The sequence below is a fragment of the Engraulis encrasicolus genome, chromosome 2, assembly GCF_034702125.1.
Source record: "Engraulis encrasicolus isolate BLACKSEA-1 chromosome 2, IST_EnEncr_1.0, whole genome shotgun sequence".
In the NCBI taxonomy this organism is placed as follows: Eukaryota; Metazoa; Chordata; class Actinopteri; order Clupeiformes; family Engraulidae; genus Engraulis; species Engraulis encrasicolus.
In genome coordinates, this window is record NC_085858.1 from 16,530,729 (window position 1) to 16,549,342 (window position 18,614).

Consider the following 18,614-nt stretch of genomic DNA (forward strand, 5'->3'; position numbering starts at 1 on the left):
CTCACCGTCTACTGAGTGACAAGTCAAGGGTGGCGTGAGCAATGCAACAACATATTGAAATTGGCAGTAGTTATCCTTTAACTTCTTTTAGTGCCCTTGATATCAATACAATTACTTGTATTGATTTTATTGTCTTTATCTTTCGCCATAGAAGATAAACAAGTCTTTATTGGATGCTTTTGTTATCAAGGGCATTTGTACAAGGGTTCTGTGTCGAGTCAGTTTTGCAGAACAAACAATGACTGAATGTTTGCCAAGTTACTGAACTAGGCCTACTGTGCAAACAAAAAAGAATAACCTTGAATATGTTTCCTTTTAACCTTGTTCTAGAGCCAGATGCAGCTTGTATGTACATGTAACCAGACATCTTCTCTAAAATCCTCTCTACAGCTTCAACCAATCAGGCGGTGTCTGCAAGACTCAAGGGTCCTTAGAAGAAAGAGTAGGTCCTTAACACAGTGTTCTTCTCAGCTTGGAGTACATTATAGTCAGATTTTCTGTGCAAGACCCAAGGATCCTGTCATAGAAGTGGAGGTCTTTACAGCTTCTAACTGCCCTCTCTCTGTAAAAATAGAGCAGGAGTAGCTCTGACTGAAACTGGGACGCTGTTGCTGCGAGAAAGACAAGACAGTCACTGAGCAAACTGTCACACGGCTAAAAGTCACAGCTGGGCACGCTGCCTGCAAGACGGCAAATGTTTCCTAAAAGGCAACGCATATAAACACACCAGAACATTGTGCGCTCTTAGCACTCACCCTAAAAGCCTTTTAGACTTACATACTCACTGTTGCCATTTTATGGCTTCCTGAGGACAGCGGTAATTGAACAACACGTTGTGTGCATTCCAATATGCAACCTTGTGTCCTCCACTTGGGCTTGCGGCCTCACGTTTTGCTGATGCTCCGCCTCCGTGGAGAACACAATTAAGTTTCCCCGCTGTCAGCCTAGCCAAAACAAATTTTGGGGGACTATTCTTCATTTGCCATCCTGTTTGAAAATGAGAAAATGACTTCACAATTGAGCTTTTGCGAGATATTGAAATATAATGCTGTCGTCAGTGATGTCATCACGACGTATTACTTCCTGGTACGAGGCAATAAGCCCAAGTGGAGGACGCAAGGTCGCATATTGGAACGTGACCAGGGAGACACTGAGGTGATGGGGAGGCGGGGCAGGGGGAAGAGATAGAGACGCAGAGAAAGAGAAGAGAGACTTTATTGAAGCTACATTGCCATCACCAATGTATGGACAGAGTTATGACAATAATGGGAGTAGAAGACCAAAGTAGTCAAAACAAGATAACACACCCAATAACGGCTGTATTCAGACATGGCAATCATGTCCGGAAGAGAAAAGGACAAGGGGAGTTTGTTCAAATAGATTTTCTGTTTTGTGTACCTTATGTCCTTAGAATGCCTGTAGGCCTACTGTACAATAACACTTGCTAGCATGTCAAATGAGCTTTGTGTGTTAGCATAGTCTAATCCACTGTCTGCGGCCTCTTCAGTTGACGAAACTGCACAATAAATGTATTTGCATTAATGCAATGACATTTTGAATGAACAGTCAGAGATTACCTAGCAGTACAGCAGAAATTCACAAAATAGACATCCCGTTTTCTTTCTCTGAAAAGCCTCCTCTTCTCACTGTGTGTATGATGCAGTCTCGTCCTATGCACAAGTTTATACACGCACACGTATAACACATACTACATACACTCTCTTTTTGTACAGTCCCTTGTTTAACAATTTCCTTAAAAAAACAACAACAACAAAACCAAAAGAAAGAAGAAAAAACAAATGACAAATGACAATCCCTGTGCGCTGATCAAAGGCACAGCTAAAAGATTTTCAAGCTCAACAACTCAAAGAGAGTTCTAACTAAGTATTTCGTATCAACACAGTAAAATGACTTGGTAGGTACAATACAAACGGCAAACTTTACAGAGAAACTCCGAGGAGGACGTTGGTTAACGTGGACGCCAGTGGGTCTGGGCAGTATTCCAAGAGGTTCAGTAGAAATCTAGGCTAAGTTAACCTGGAGGCAGTGGTAAAGCAGCTAATATAAGAGCATGGACTCCTCATTTCCTTAACTAAATGACGCGCGTAGGCGATCTACTTGCAGGATTACCACCGTCTGTAGCTAATTTAGCCAGGTTGATCTCAGCCAGGTTTTTGGAATAGCACTAATAGCTTATTGTTAGCCAAGAGGCGTCATTTAGGTAAGAAAATAAGGATTCCAGGCTCTTCTATTAGATGATTTACCACTACCTCAAGATTAATTTAACCTGGATTACAACTGAAACAGGCTCTTTGCATACTCCCTAGGAGACTTGAGGAGGGATATAAAAACATCAGCTATGACGGCAACAACAGTTTTCCGGGGGAAAAAAAGCCTCTTCAATCTGAATCACTTCATCGGTGAAGTCCCATGTTTAAAACCCTTTTCTCGGTCCGTCCTCTCCATCCTCATCATCAGGGGTGGATGGGTAGACGAGAGGTGGGGTGGGGGACATGAGGCTACTGTATGTGCTGTGCTGTTCATCCAAGAGAAGTGGAGATGGTAGCGTTTGGTGTTTTTGCTACTGGCTATGCAGTTCTAGTTAGATAACAGATGCACTCTCGGGCTCCTCCAACCGCAACAGCACCTCCCCATGGTCATTCAGTCCATAATTTAAAAGCAACAGAGAGAGAGAAAGAGAGAGAGAGAGGGGGGAAAAAGGCAGATGTTGCCGTTTTTTCCCCGTCTCCACACTCTTGTTTTTCCACCCACGTTGAGTGCTGTAGTTGTTGGAAGAGTAGGTGGTGGTGCATCTGCTTTTCGACGTGGACTCTTCAGTTGTCCCATCTGCTCTTCTTGCGCTTCGGGAGGTCGGGGACGGCGAATCCGGCCTCACCGTCACGATCATCCCGTTCTGACCGGCCCTCGCGATCCCTCCGGCTGTCACCGTTTCTGCTGTCACCGTAGCGATCTCTGTCGCGGTCCCTGTCTCGATCGCCGTGGCGGTCGCGATCACGTTCACGTTCCCTGTCGCGGTTGCCATGGCGGTCTCTGTCCCGATCCCCGTACCGGTCACCACGATCCCGGTCCCTGTCCCCGCGGTCCCTGTCCCCGCGGTCCCCGCGATCCCGCTCGTGATCCCTCTCCCTGTCTCGATCTCCTCCGTGCCGGCTGCTGCCGCCGCGGTCATCCCCGTACCGGTCTCCACGGGAGGCGTCGGCGGGCACGGAGCTGAGGGAACCCGCACTGGCAAAGCCTGGCATCTTAGTGCCCATGCTGAGGGAGGGCGGAGGGGGCATGGAGCTGTAGGAGGATGGGGCGGCGGGTGGTGGTGGTGGAGGAATAGAGGACAGGGATTGGGGCATGGCCATGGGGGACATGTGGACGGGGCGGTCCAGACCCTCTGGAGCTCCGCAGGGGATGGAGCTCAGGCTGCCCGCGCTGGTCCAGCCAGACGTGCTGCTGGACTTGGTGGAGAGCTTGGGGGCGTTGTCTGACGCGGCCACAAAGTGGTTCTTGTATTGGGACTGCGGGGAAAAAAAGGTTATTAGAAACCAATGTGAAATGGGAGACAACAGTACATAAAGGCAACATATTACACATTGATGTATTACAGAAAAATGAAATGATTCTATGCCAGAAATAAACATGTTTCATAAATGAATGTGATTAGAAACCAATGACAAATTCCAGACAATAGTATAGTACATAAAGGCAAAATTACATTATGTATTACAGAAAAAGGAAATGACTGTCAAGTTGATTCACTGATCACAGACTTTAACCATGGACTTCTACAAACATACTTCTAGGTGAAAACGCATAAGCAGAAATCAGTGAGATGAGCCAGAATGAATCCACTGGCAAGAGAAGCAGATTCAGAGAGAAGAGGCTACCTGGAAAGCCGTCTTCATAGCTGACATGCGGTCTCCCATGGCTCCCCCAGAGGGCTTGTAGGCTTCGTAGTTCCCGAGGGCTGCCGATGCTGAACTCCCACCACCACCACCACCGCCGCCGCCACCACCACCACCACCACCACCGTGTTCCTGTACAACATTACACTACATTACTGACAAGCCTCTGCTCTCTAAACAATGATGAGGTAAGTACAAGTCACAAAATTTCAATCCAAACCACTAAAGGCTCTTTTGCACTGCCAGTTTTCTGCTAGGCCTACAGCTCGACACAGCACGTCTTGGCCGCCACTTTTTGCTTTTCGATCGGGCACGACAGCTCAATCGAAAAGCATAAAATGGCAGCAGAGTCACACTGTGTCTAGCTGTAGGCCTACCAGAAAACCGGCAGTGGAAAAGAACTTTAAAAGACTTTAAAGCATTTGAATGGTCAATGTGCAAACACCCAAACGTACCGAGATGTCTGCTCCAAGACCAGGTCTCTCTCTGTACCCCAGGCCACCACCTCCGATGTTCAGCTTCTTCCCCTTCCCTCCTTTGAAGCGAGACTTCCTGAACCAGGAATTCTGTTTGGAACATGGAAAAGCAGGAAGACAAAAGGTGAATCCTTAAAAGGCATTAGGGATTTTTGTCAGACAACACTGAAATGAGTATCCAATGAAAGGACTCGGAGTATCCATTTTAATAGTGAGATCTGGTGTCACCTGCATGGCAAGGTCCATCAGGTCCTTCGAGACACCCTGATTGGCTCCCTCCAGGTTACGGACCAGGTCTCCAGCGAATGTAGTGTCTTTGTTGGTGAGGAGGGTGTAGGCCACACCCTTTTCTCCAGCACGGCCGGTACGACCGATTCTGTGTGTGTGCGTGTCGATGTCTCTGGCAACATCATAGTTCACTACCGTGCGGATGGAGGGAATGTCCAGACCACGGGCTGAAAGAAGAAAAGAGAAGTGAGTGAAAAATAAATGAAAGAAAAAAACCTTCATTTGAAATAAAATGAGAACAATCACTGGTAAAAAATGGTACGTTCCCTATACAGAGCTCATCCATCATGGCGTTTCTGGGATTTGTTTTCAATAAGCAAAACTCCAAAGGTAAGAAAGGTGTTGGCATTGTGCATGGTTCCAATTTGTCAGAAGAGATAAGACAAAGGAAGTCTCCCGTTCCCACTCAGCCTGCACTACCTGCCTACGACAATACTGCAACACAAAGTTAGCAGATCACAGTTTTTGTCAGTGGCAAGATGGCCGTTTGCCTGTGTACGTCCTTTTATGGAATTTAAATAGATCAAACTTTCTTTGGTATTAGACCAAATGTTCTTACCATTACTTTAGCCCAACTCGAGACACAAGACATTTAGTCACATGACAAAGGAGGTGTTGTATATCGAAATTTTCAATTGAAACCCAAGCGCACATTCAATATGTATGTACATATTGCATTGATATTAATATCAGTTACATATCCAGCTGCTGTCTTCTGACTTGCAGTTGAGCATCTTCACTTCACCCACCAGCAAATCAAACAATTGTCAACTGAAAATGGACAAGTCTGAAGGTAACCAGAACCAGAACGTATGTTGCCAACATGTCATTTATTTACAACCTATTGTCATTGTACCGTACATTTACCCAATGAAGGTTTAACTGAAACTGAAATATTGTGAATAAAGCTTAAGTGAAATGGTTAGTGAGTGTCAGTTTTACATATATTTATTTTTCTGATCAGTTACCCATCGGTCATCAGAAATTCACCTGCCAACTGAGGTGTATGGAAAAAAAATACCACAAATCATCATTGTGTGTGTGCAGGGTTCCCCCCAGCACTTTATTGCTAAGGCGGACACCTTAACAAGAAACACCTACCACCTTGACTAGGTCTCCTGAATAGATAAAGATTTCATGTTGTGAATGTTATTTCTAAAAGTTGCTTAACCAAAAAATAAACAGTATAACGAAAAATAAATACTTTCAACGAAAAATCTGTGGGAAACACTGGTGTGTGTGTGGTTTTTTTTAAAAGCAGAGCTTCCCCCCACCTGCCACGTCGGTAGCCACCAGGATGGGCACGCTCTTCTTCTTGAAGTCGGCGATGACGCGGTTCCTCTCGCTCTGGTCCATGTCGCCGTGCAGCAGGCCCAGCGTGTGGCCCTCCTGCGTCAGGTTGGCCGCCAGCTCCTCGCTGTTGGACTTCTTGGTGACGAAGATGAGCACAGAGCCGGAAGAGGTGAACTCCACCAGCCGCCGCGTCAGCCAGCCCCACTTGTCCACGCCCGCCCCCAGAATCTCCACCAGCTGCAGAACGTCCTCATTGGCCTGGAGGGAGGAGAGAGGGGTGGAAGGGGGTAGAGAGAGAGAGAGAAAGAGAGAGAGGTGAGGGAAAATAGCAATAAATCACATGGATAAAAAAAGACAAAAGAGAAAGAACAAATGGAAGGAAGGACGGAAGAACAAAATTCAGAGAGAAAGAAAGAAAGAAAATAAACAAATAAATAAAGAAGGAAAGGCAGAAAGAAAGAAAACAGAAAGAAAGACAGACAGACAGACAGACAGACAGATGTAAACGAACCCAGTGGACCGGGAAAAAGAAAGTGAAAGATTGATAGAGATCAGTTACAGAGAGAGAGAGAGAGAGAGAGAGAGAGAGAGAGAGAGAGAGAGAGAGAGAGAGAGAGAGAGAGAGAGACAATTGAAGAGGTTAGGCATAAATGAGAGAGATGGGGAGAGACAGAGGAGGCCATTGGAATGCGATGGAAGTACAGAGGAGGAGAGACAGAGGAGGAGAGACAGAGGACAGCGCTCCCTGCATTAACAAAAGTCCTCTTCAGTCAAAGAGGCACCCAGCCTCCCTCTCACATTCCTATAACACCAGCACACGACCTCCATTAATCACACTCTGTCACATCCTCCATCCCCCACTCTACTAATGACTCATCAACTCTGGCTAATCAATTCGGGAAAAAAAAAATAAAAAAAAATTCAGCATTGGATTTAGATACATACGAGATATGGGTAGGTTAAGTATCCATTTTGAAACGGTTTGATTTGAAGTGCTATTGAAATGCGAAATACTACTGGCTTGTATAGTAGGTTATCTGTATCGCTGAGGTCACGGTCTGTACACCACCAAGTATCTGGTCATTTTAATCTTGTTCCTATTCTTCTCTCTCACATATCGATATTAAGTTTCAGTGATATTTTACGTGTACCAAATAAATACTACCCATATCTGTCTGTCTTGGGCTTGAAATTGTAATGTTACCATATGAGGAGTCCGTCTACCATACCCATTGTATTAGGATGAAGTAACTGCACCAGAATCTGGTTTGTCTCAGTGCAAAAGGGTGCGTGTGTGTGTGTGTGTGTGTGTGTGTGTGTGTGTGTGTGTGTGTGTGTGTGTGTGTGTGTGTGTGTGCGTGTGCGTGTGCGTGTGCGTGTTACCTCTCCAACATCTCCCTGCACCACTCGGATGGGGTCGACCAGGATGTCTCGTGCCAGCTTCTCGATCTTCTTGCGGAACGTAGCGCTGAACAACAGAGCTGCAGGGAGGTGGCCAGGAGAGCATGGTGAGAGGAGCATATGCTCAGGCACACACACACAGCCACCATCACCCAACGCAGCCACTGCCACACACATACTGTGGCACACACACAGCCACCATCACCCAACGCAGCCACTGCCACACACATACTGTGGCACACACACAGCCACCATCACCCAACGCAGCCACTGCCACAACACATACTGTGCAGTACTCGCATAGACGCACACACTCATGCACTCACAAAGTAATAAGGGTTCAAGGACTGTTATAATCAATATTAGAAACGTACAGATAAATGTACAGAATTAAATCTCAGGTTTCTAGTTGTGTAGATTTTCTTTTGTTTTTAGTCTCACACATAAATCTATATTTAACATAAAAAGCTACTTACTTTGCCTGTCTGGCCGGACGTGGCTGGCGATGGATCTAACCTGGTATTCTGAAAGAGAGGGAAACGTTTCTCACCAACCAAGCATCAACTAATTCATTATCAAACAGCAGCTGACTGTGTACAAAGCACTACAGACACCAAGCGCAAGAGCGCCATCTACATCACCAGAGAACTCCAATGACAACACAGACAGGTTATTAGCGTACTTACAAGCAACCCAGAGACTTTATGAAAGATGAACATGACAACCACAGTTGACTACTTTTGCTATTAGTCACTTCTACAGAACACCAAGTTATCAATTTGTTTCAATTTGCCATTATAAATACAACCAGGTGATGAGAGGGCTAGTGGCCTTCAAGGTGACCATTTTCATGGACATATAATACAATTACTCGGGCAACTCCATTCTGACTGCAACATTAAGTTCTTGGTCTGTACCTCACCATTACTGCCATGGAGGTGATCCTCTGACCAGCCGTTATCCCCAACTTACCAAAGCCCATGTCAAACATGCGGTCGGCCTCATCAAACACCAGGTAGGTGACCCGCTGCAGAGAGGTGGCCTTCTTCTTCACATGGTCAATCAGACGACCCTGAGGGGGAGAGAGAGAGAGAGAGAGGGAGAGAGAGAGAGAGAGAGAGAGAGAGAGAGCGAGCGATGGATAGAGATAGATGGATGGACCAGATGAGGCAGAGAGAGAGAGAGAGAGAGAGAGAGAGAGAGAGAGAGAGAGAGAGAGAGAGACCGAGAGAGAGGCCGAGAGAGAGAGAGAGAGAGAGAGAGAGAGAGAGAGAGAGAGAGAGAGAGAGAGAGAGAGAGAGAGAGAGAGAGAGAGAGAGAGAGAGAGAGAGAGAGAGAGAGAGAGAGAGAGAGAGACAGAGAGAGGGAGAGAGAGAGAGAGAGCAATGTAAGGTCACCATGGATGGAAATTGGCTGTACCCAGCAGCCAAATATGCACACACACACACACACAGTGGCACACTTACCGGAGTGCACACCACGATCTCGGCGCCCTCCTGTAGAGCTTTGGCCTGCTCCCACATGCTGCCTCCTCCGTACACGGCCACCGAGTGCAGACCATATGCCTTCCCAAAGCGCTTACACTCCGAATGGATCTACGACACACACAACATTTAGTCAGCAATGCATTGCATCATTTTTTTAAAAAACCTCTGCCAAGGGCCTATGCGTATCTGAGTGTCTGTCTGGAAAATAACTCTGGTCAACATACCATTCTGAATTTGTGACAAAATGTTGGAATTGGTATCTCAAAGTGGTTCTTTTTGCTGGCAAATTTTGTGTCATTGAAAGATTCAGAAACTGAAGCACCACTGATTAAAGAAATGAAACAAATGGTGAGGTTGAACTACAGCTTTTGAAGGTTCCAGGTCGTTTTCACCGTGTCTGGCTGAAAGGTGTTCTGTTTTGTAGACCATGAGGCGTTTGGCAGATGTACAAAGACAGACAGACTCACTGCAGTGCACTGGCTTGGCCATTTCAACACAGCAGCCTGTATGTGCTGATTCACATTAATCAAGGTCAAGGACAACATAGGTCTAGAGCCAAAGGCAACTTGACTTATTTTTTATTGGCTTAGTGGCAGAGGTTTCACCTGAGCCTCCAGGATCGGCTCTCAGAACTTGAAGATGTTTGGACAAGAGACCTTAGGGCTGGAATAAAAAGAAGTACACTAGCCAAAGATTCGACAGTCGACACCTTTGATCATAATTTGCCTCAGTCAGTAATTTCCATCTCTCCCTTTACCTCGTTTAATCTCTCTACTTCTTGGTGCCAATGATAGCGGCAGGATGTTTGTATAGTCCCTTAATTTCCATCAAAAAAGAAGGTCTTCACCTACTCATCTCTGATTCACATCTCTGTTTGACTACATTCTCGGGAGATATCTGTACTCACATGGTACCCACAAAAGTAGTATACGTATGTAACCTGTTAATTCCCCTCAAAAATCAATTAAGTTACTACTCGTTTTTAACAGGGTTGATGTGACCAAGCACATGTAACGAAGGATTTTTAAATGTTGCCAATTGAGAGTGCCACAGGAGTCAGGACTCCTCATCTGTTATCCCCTGTCAGGCCCCCTCCCCTCTGCTCTCCTCCCCTGCTGCCATAGCGCTCTGGTGGGGCAACGTGTCCATGTAGCCCCTTAATTTCCACCCAGTTAACTTATCTCCTATTCCTACTCCCCAAATGCCCTGCCTGTTTCCCCTACTCGTCTGCTATGCCTCCCTGCTGGCACCTCGCTTGTTTCATTCAAGTTAAAAAGGTGCCTCAACTCCTACTCCTCATCTCTGATCCACCTCTACCCCCTTCTCTACTACCATGCTTACCTGCTATCACAGTTCTCTGGTGGGAGGCTTCGTTTCCTTCAGACTAAATTAAGCATCTCTACTAATACTGCTACGCGAACACCCACCAGGCCCTCTTCTCCACTCTGTTCTTCTCTGAACCTGCCATAGCTCTCTGAGGGGGCACAGTGGCAATATTCAAAAAAAAAAAAAAAGACTCCTCCTATCTCAAGCCCCCGGCCAGCCTTCTCCACTCCCCCCCATCTCAAACCCCCGCCCAGCCTTCTCCACTCCCCCCTTCCCGCTCACCTGCTGGCACAGCTCTCTGGTGGGGCAGACGATGACGGCGATGGGGCCGTCTCCCGGCTGCAGGTCCTTCTGGTCCATGATGTGCACCAGCATGGGCCAGATGAAGGCGGCCGTCTTACCGCTACCCGTTTTGGCGATGCCGATCATGTCACGGCCGCTCAGGGCAATGGGCACACCCTGGGGTAAGGGGACGGGGGGAGGAATCAATTTGTTTAAATGACTCAATAGTGTAGAGCAGAACGTATTTTATTGTTACTATTCACATGTACCATTTACACTATAGACATTCAAAATTCGCAAGAAGTCAGTTTTAAACAATGGCCAGTTTCACTGAATTGCCAAAAGGTAAGGAGAAGAGTACACAGACAAAGACTTACTTATTTTAATTTAGGTGCTGGCCAAACGTTAGCACAATTGAAAGATAAGAAGCAGCCCTGTTCATAGAAAAAGTGCATTCTTTTCCCCCTCAAACACACACTTTGGTTCTGGCATAACATCATGGTACCTGTTTATCACTCATTTCTGTTCTACTGCCTTTCCAATCAAAATGAGGTTTAACTCCCCCCAAAATAAACAATTTCAGCTCCTGTAAACCATTCCTAGATTAGGTTTGCAGGCAAATTCCTAGCATTCCTTTAAAACTGCTTTAGCACCCACATTTCACCCCCATTGGTGCACTGCGTAGCGTAGCGTACCTGGCACTGGATGGGCGTGGGCTGAGTGTACTCGGACTTGCGGATCAGGTGCATGAGCTGCTCGTCAAAGTTGAAGTGGGCGAAGCTCGTTGCCGGCTTAGGGGCCGCCGCTCCCGACACCTGTCAATCACAACAGACAGACAGACAGCTGTTAGAGGAGAAGGATCACAGACAACATTCAGGAAGCTGGGGAAACATTCATCTGTGGACGTCGTATTTGGATCATCATGACTCATGTAATTCAGGGCTGTCAGAACACTTGTGTTTGTGTTGACGTGAGTGAGGAAGAGAGAGACACAGGCTGTGTCTCAAATCACGCACTTGTGCACTTCGGGCACTGTGTTTCAGTGCCTAGGGCGCTCACGCAGAAAATTTCGGTTGAGCCAGTGCACTGAAAGTGCCAGGATGCTCCACTAACAATGGCGGACAAATGCTGCGCTTGAGTGATGGACACTGCACGCACTAAACGGCGGCCATATTGACAATGACACGGAGGAAATGTGGCATTCTGTTCAGTAGAGGAGTATGGTCAACAGTCTCCTAATTCTGTGAGTAAAGCTGATGGGACAACAACCTTTTCATGCCAACCAAAGTATTATATATGTGATTGTTGTCCTTTGGGGTGAAGGAAATGGAAATACAAGCACCAGACAATGAAAACAGTAGCCAACTGATATTTTGGCGAGCTAATGCCACGCTCAGTCGTCACTTGCAGCGAGGTCACAGTACAGCATAGTGCTCAAAATGTTCCACGACTGTAAACATTTTCCACAACGTTCCACGACATGACTGTCAGTGCACTGACACAAGTGCGTGATTTGAGACATAGCCACAGAGAGAGAGAGAGAGAAAGAAAGAGAGAAAGAGAGAGAGAGAGCGAGTAAGAAAGAGAGAAAGAAAGAGAGATAGAGAATAAAAGAAAGAAAGAAAGAAAGAAAGAAAGAAAGAAAGAAAGAAAGAAAGAAAGAAAGAAAGAAAGAAAGAAAGAGAGAGAGAGAGAGAGAGAGAGAGAGAGAGATTCTTGACTCACCCTTAGGTTGAGTTTCTGTCTGAGCTCCACCACCTGTGTTCCTGTAAGGCTGTTAAGCTCCTCGTGCTCCTCATAGAAGTTCTTCTCGAAGGGCTCGTAATCGATCTGTATGCGAAAGAGATAACAACCCATATACAAGTAAGCTGGAGGGGCTCAGAGCTGCTGTGGTGTTCATAAAAAACATGTTACATGCACAAAAGCATAATCAGGGAAGAATTACAATTAACTAATGTTAATAATACCACTGTAAAAAATATATATATATAATTTGTTAGTGAAAAATCATACTGATTTTCAACATTGTCGAATGCCAAGAAAGTCACAGCTGTAGATAGACTCCAACACAGTTTGCGCTAGCCACATAATAACACAAAGATACCATGTATTTATCATTACATCAGTTGGCATTCAGATGTCCTAGCATTCCATGTCTCCCAATGATAATAGATACACCACGATGCAAACAAAACAGAAACACACAGCTATAGTACAGCGGCCTTCACAGTGTTTACCACAGTTGCATATGAAATATGACATGAAGCGCCCCAAAAATGAAACGTTTGTGCTGTTTTTGTGAAGCAACTTGGCAAATTAGATCATCAATATTTGCACAGAGCTTATGTTATAACCTAAATGTCACCAAAACTGTAAGGACTAAGTCTTAATCTGTTACTTAAAGCTCTCTGTACTTTTATAGCACTGTTATGATGTAGTTGAGTGTTTTCTGCAAAGAGTGAACAGGCCCTCCCACAAAGAGGCTTAAATGCTGGGGGAAACTCTGATATGCATCAATGGTGTGGCCTGCTACCTCAGAGTGGTCTAGGGGTGGCAGGGGCATGATGATCTTCTTGGCCAGAGGGGCGATGGGGTTGCCGTCGCTGTCATAGTCGATGTTCTCGTCCTCCTCCTCCTGGGTCAGGCCGGCTGTGGGGTTCTCAGCCATGTAGCGGAAATAAGCCTCCTGCACACAGCACAGCATTACACAGCACCGCCCGTTACATCGCATCCACAAGCGGGTGCACCACACATACGCTATGCCTACATTCAATACATTCACACCCACAAAGAGAGCTACGACAACACATACAAAACAGGCAGATAGAGATTCGCACTGGAGCCTCTTTTTGCAACCATCACACAGTGTCAGACATGGGGATGGACAACATTTAGGCTAGAACCAACAATCAATAATCTGCAAACGAATGCTAGAGTCATTAAGGTCCCAGTCACTGCCACTATGATTTTCATCACACTTGTGGGGAGATTTATTAATGAACTTTTTGTTCTATTTGGGACCCGACTCTGGCTAGAGACTACAATATAACTTTAATCCATCAAATCCATTTGAAGAATAATCTTGAGTATAGCTTCTGATTATTATTTCCCAACAAAATACTTTAAATCTTTAGTAGGAATGGATATTTTACAACGGGAAGGACACTGGTACATTATAAGAATAGATCTAGATAATGGCACAAGTTCAGATACACTTCATTCACTGAGAGCTTCTTAGTGTCAAAAGTCAATGAGCATATTTACATGTAGGGAATATTCCAATTTTAAACGGAATATCGGCAGTATTTGGTTTGCACATGAGTCATGTAAACTCTTAATTCATTGTGAATATAGTAATACGCGATGAATTTTCCCGTAGCACATTGCCCGTCCAAACATGTCAACAGAATATTATGGAACTGGTTTAACACAGAATACTGCCAACACTCTGTTTGAAACCGGAATACTCCCTGCATATAACAGCTGTCATTATCATCAACAGTCATTGCCTTCAACTCATTTTCCCAGTCTGGCAGGACCAGATAGACAAAGAAAGAAATCTAGGAATTAAAGAATTTACGAATGAAAGAAAAGCTACATAGACATGACTGGGAAAGAGAGCAGTGAATTAGTAAAGAATTAAAAAAAAAAAGAAAGTTAGGGGGTCCTGTCATTTGGAATTGGTAGCCATAAGAAGTAATGCGTGATGGAAAAGTAGCAAGCTCACTCACTTGATCATCTTCCTCTTCAATGTCATCTCGTATACCCCTGGAAGAAAAGAGCGGAGAAAAAAAACTTCCCTGCGACTCGTTCGATCACCCGTGACAACTCCCCCACCCAACAAACAAATTCCACTGAATGAATCCTAGCTCTTCTCCAGAAAAAAAACTCTCCATTCCCCAAACCCATCTCTCCTACCCTACAGCCAATTAACTGTCCTGCCCTCAGGTTAAATTTACATATAGACAAACCCTGAGGCAATTTTTTTTTCTGTTGAATACCACATCTCTTACCCCTGACTAAGGTAGACATAAAAAGGACAGGACAAAGAGGACAGACCATTTAGAACATCACTTACTTGGCTGCCTTCTGTTTCTCTTTCTCCTCCAATCTCTTCATGTCCTTGGCAGCTTGATTCTGGTCGAAAAAATAACAATATGTTAAAGGATAACTTAAGCCAATTTCAATATGCTGCTCACGGACTTGTCAGTATCCGGTTATGCTGCTTTTTTTTTCGACTCAGGCCTTTCCGACATCGAAGCTATTCTAATGGGGGCAGATTTTGTTTACATTAATATCGTTCTTAACATAGGCCTACTCCAAATGTATCCCAAAAGGTATCGCTGTTTGCTAGTTGTCTGCTGATGTTGCATAACCTTTTGGATGTTATTGGGAATAAATCAAGATGTTTTTTTGAAAACAAACGCCTGCCCCCATTACAATGACCAGGATCTCGGAAATGGCTGAAGAAAAAAAAAAATCTCAGCTACTGACACATTCAGGGTAGTTTCAGCATTACAACTGCATGTCGAAATTGGCAGAAGTTACCCTTCAATATTTTAAATAAAATGTAAGCAGACACTGTAGAGTATGCAGCTTTGCAATTGATCATGAACACTGGGCTTCTTCCATATCCTTCCTAAATAATTGGTCTGAGCCAGACAAAATCTCATCAGACAAAAGTAGTTTTTGGCCACTCTGCGTATTTGTCTAGCTTACTAGGCTACAAAATAGCAGAAAGTGATCAAAAAAAGCCAAGCAAGCAAAAACAACACAGGCAGACCTGGACAAAACTAGAAAGTCATTGCTAAGAGTTCCAGGAAGCTGCCCAACAATAATACCCTTTCCTCCTCTCACCTCGACCTCGGCCATGAAGGCATCCAGTGGATCGTCTTCGCTGTCTGAGCCCCCTCCGCCTCCAGACTGGAACTGTTTCCGCGACGGAGAGTTCTCTGCCGGAATATAGGGCAGGTCATTGGAGCTCGCCTCCTCCTCATCATCCTCAAAGTACCTGTACGAGAGAGAGAGAGAGAGAGAGAGAGAGAGAGAGAGAGAGAGAGAGAGAGAGAGAGAGAGAGAGAGAGAGAGAGAGAGAGAGAGAGAGAGAGAGAGAGAGAGAGAGAGAGAGAGATTAACCAATGAGAACTGTTTCTTCTTCATCACTGTAGGTCAGCATCCATTATTTGTTACAGTGTTATTACAAATTGAACATGCATTTGCCATCATATGACTCAGATACCTGTATGGCCATTGGTACATGCACAGTGTGTGTGTGTGTGTGTGTGTGTGTGTGTGTGTGTGTGTGTGTGTGTGTGTGTGTGTGTGTGTGTGTGTGTGTGTGTGTATTTATTGTGCATATCTGTATTAGTTGTTGTTAGTTTTTTTTAGCTGTATGTGTGTGAGTGAGTGAGTGAGTGAGTGAGTGAGTGAGTGAGTGAGTGAGTGAGTGAGTGAGTGAGTGAGTGAGTGAGTGAGTGAGTGAGTGAGTGAGTGAGTGAGTGAGTGAGTGAGTGAGTGAGCGAGCGAGCGAGCGAGCGAGCGAGCGAGCGAGCGAGCGAGCGAGCGAGCGTGCGTGCGTGCGTGCGTGCGTGCGTGCGTGCGTGCGTGTGTGTGTGTGTCCGCATGTGTGTGTATGTGCGCACGCATCAATATGTTTATCAATATGTTGACATTAACTGCAAATTGGAGTCTGGTCAAAACGGGGGCCAACTAGCAGAGTGTGGCATGGAACATTAGTAAACCTCCCTCCCGAAGCCTCATACAGTATCGGTAGAGCTGAGCTATCGAACGGGTCTAGGGTGTTCGCTGAAGTTCAGGACGTTCTGGGTCATTATTGAAAAATTATGATCAGGGCTCTAAATTAACACCAGCCAACTGGCCAAATGTTGGTGAAATTTCAGTTTGGCTGGTAGACAAGACCAACTTACTAGCCAATTTACCCGATTAGTGAGTGTGTGTTTGGCAGGTAAGATTTACATCTATTCAGCATTTTGGCTGGTGGTAAAAAAAGTGAATTTAGGGCCCTAATTATGATTACATAGTAAGGCAATTCAGATCTATTAAGACATGGCTTAATAATACTAACAAGCCCTGTCGACATGGATGATTGAAAGTCCTTCGGAAATGAATTTATTATTACAGTAGTAGGCTACATTTTGCTCATTATGTTTAACTTATTTTACATACAGCTGTTCCGATTTTTCGGGACTTCTGGTCACCCAAGACAGGTCCTTTAACTCAGCAGTATCGTGCTGTGACTCCCCTACCCGAACTGCTGCGTTGACTAGGACAGTGGTTCTTAACCTGGGGTGCGTGCACCCCCTGGGGGTGCGCCAGAGATTCCAGGGGGTGCGCGGAAATTTAATTGTGTTGAGGTTGTGACCAAAATCCTGCTAGTGAGTATTATAATCAGGCCAAATCCAAACCTGTAATTAATCACTTAAATCATTTTTTAGTGTATACACGTGTAGAAGTTTGTGTTGAGGGTGCGCGGCTTGTCTTGAGCACAGGTAAGGGGGTGCTTTGAGAAAAAAAGGTTAAGAACCACTGGACTAGGAGGTGGCAAGCTCGAGACCCCGAGGGGGCGGACTGTGCGTGAACACCTCAGTCACACACCAGGTACCCCAGAAGGTCTGAGTTTGAGTCCCGGCAGCCCAACTCTACTCTCCTTTGCTGCTGTCCATTACGAATGAAATATTCACCCATCTATCGAGCTGTGCTTAAAATGTATCATTTAGTATCACATAAGACTTTAAGGACACTCACGCATTCTCCTCGTCAAAGTTAGCTCTTTTGGTGCCTATCTTGTAGAAGGCAGGCAGCTGCTGATTCTTGCCATAGCCTCCAGCCGAGCCTGATGCGCCAAAGGAAGTGTGGGACTTCTGCGGTAGGGGCTCTTCCTTCTTGCCTCCCCCACCAAGAGCGAAGCCCCCGAACCCAAAGCCTCGCTTGCCCGCCGGGCCTCCCTTATTCCAGTTCATACTGTAGCTTTTGACGAAAACACACACACAGACAGACACACAACCAGACAGACAGACAGAGAGACACACACAGAGACACACACAGACACAGACACACACACACACACACACACACACACACACACACACACACACACACACACACCACAGAGAACTTAATCTATGCACATCTCACCATGAAGTGAATTTAATTACAGGTCAATGCTGTTAAGCAATACCCAACACTGAAATTTAAATAGACGATATGTATATCAACTTATATGTATATGTATAAATATACTTGTAAAGAGCTGTCAAAATAGAACCTGTCAAAATACAAAGATCTGAGCGTTCTGCTTTATCAAATTATAAGGTCTGCCAGACCTTACCAAGCAGTATTTATTTCCATCAGAGCTAAGAGCAAGTCTAGCTAGATAGCAAAGGCCTATTATAATATAGAGCTCTACACCCAAATCCCAGCAAGGAGTCCCCCCACACAAGACGAGTGACAACGACGCTATCCATCAACAGTCTTGCAATGAAACAACATTCTAGCTGCCCCGCATTTGGAACTTGTGAGAGCTAGCGCGCTACCATTTTAGCCACTAAGAGGAAAGATGCAAACATTAGCTAATGCCAAGCCAATACAGTAAATTCCGAGCTACATTGCATATCACAATATACATTGTTAATGGCCATCTCCCAATCACTAGAATATCCAAAGATATATGTATGAGAGCCACCTAACAATTTATGTGCGACCAAGACAGTTATCAGAGCTCTACCTAAATCGTCGGGAGGCCACAGCAATGGCAAGGTTTACGTGCTAGCTATCATACGGGTGTAGTGGGGGGTGTGGAGAGCACTGCTGCTAATTAATCGGGTTTAAATGAAAATGTAAACTGCCAGATCAACACTATTCGCTTAATTTTGACACAGCTAATACAGAATTAATACATTTTCTCTACCTTGCAATTCTACAGTGTGGAAAAGTATATTTACTGCGTCCACTTCAGAATGCTCGTCTTTCGACTCTGATCTACCTACGTCATGTCACTAGCCAGTTTTGTGTCGGACGTAAAATACTTGCGACAGTTCTGAAATCGAAGGACCAATGGCTAGCGTGCTACTCGCCTCCTCGCTGTTGAAATGAACCAATTATTTTACAGAATATTACTGGAAAAAATA

The 18,614-nt window shown here is 45.1% G+C and overlaps 1 protein-coding gene and 1 long non-coding RNA gene across 2 annotated transcripts; one reads left to right on the plus strand and one right to left on the minus strand.

Annotated features, from left to right (window-relative positions):
- Positions 1-1,197: 1,197 nt before the first annotated feature.
- ddx42 (DEAD (Asp-Glu-Ala-Asp) box helicase 42) lies at positions 1,198-18,484 on the minus strand. Its single transcript, XM_063223300.1, has 18 exons — positions 18,395-18,484; positions 17,233-17,454; positions 15,325-15,478; positions 14,546-14,604; positions 14,199-14,235; positions 13,001-13,153; positions 12,193-12,297; positions 11,163-11,282; positions 10,468-10,644; positions 8,839-8,967; positions 8,345-8,444; positions 7,849-7,896; positions 7,355-7,452; positions 5,953-6,229; positions 4,619-4,845; positions 4,370-4,480; positions 3,897-4,046; positions 1,198-3,527 (listed from the first exon to the last, which is right to left on the minus strand). The coding sequence occupies exons 2-18, from the start codon at positions 17,445-17,447 to the stop codon at positions 2,835-2,837; spliced, it is 2,853 nt and encodes a 950-aa protein (XP_063079370.1). The 5' UTR covers positions 17,448-17,454; positions 18,395-18,484; the 3' UTR covers positions 1,198-2,834.
- LOC134469186 (uncharacterized) lies at positions 4,021-5,560 on the plus strand. Its single transcript, XR_010038943.1, has 3 exons — positions 4,021-4,102; positions 4,412-4,514; positions 5,405-5,560. It is a non-coding gene; the product is annotated as an uncharacterized LOC134469186 (long non-coding RNA).
- Positions 18,485-18,614: the final 130 nt, after the last annotated feature.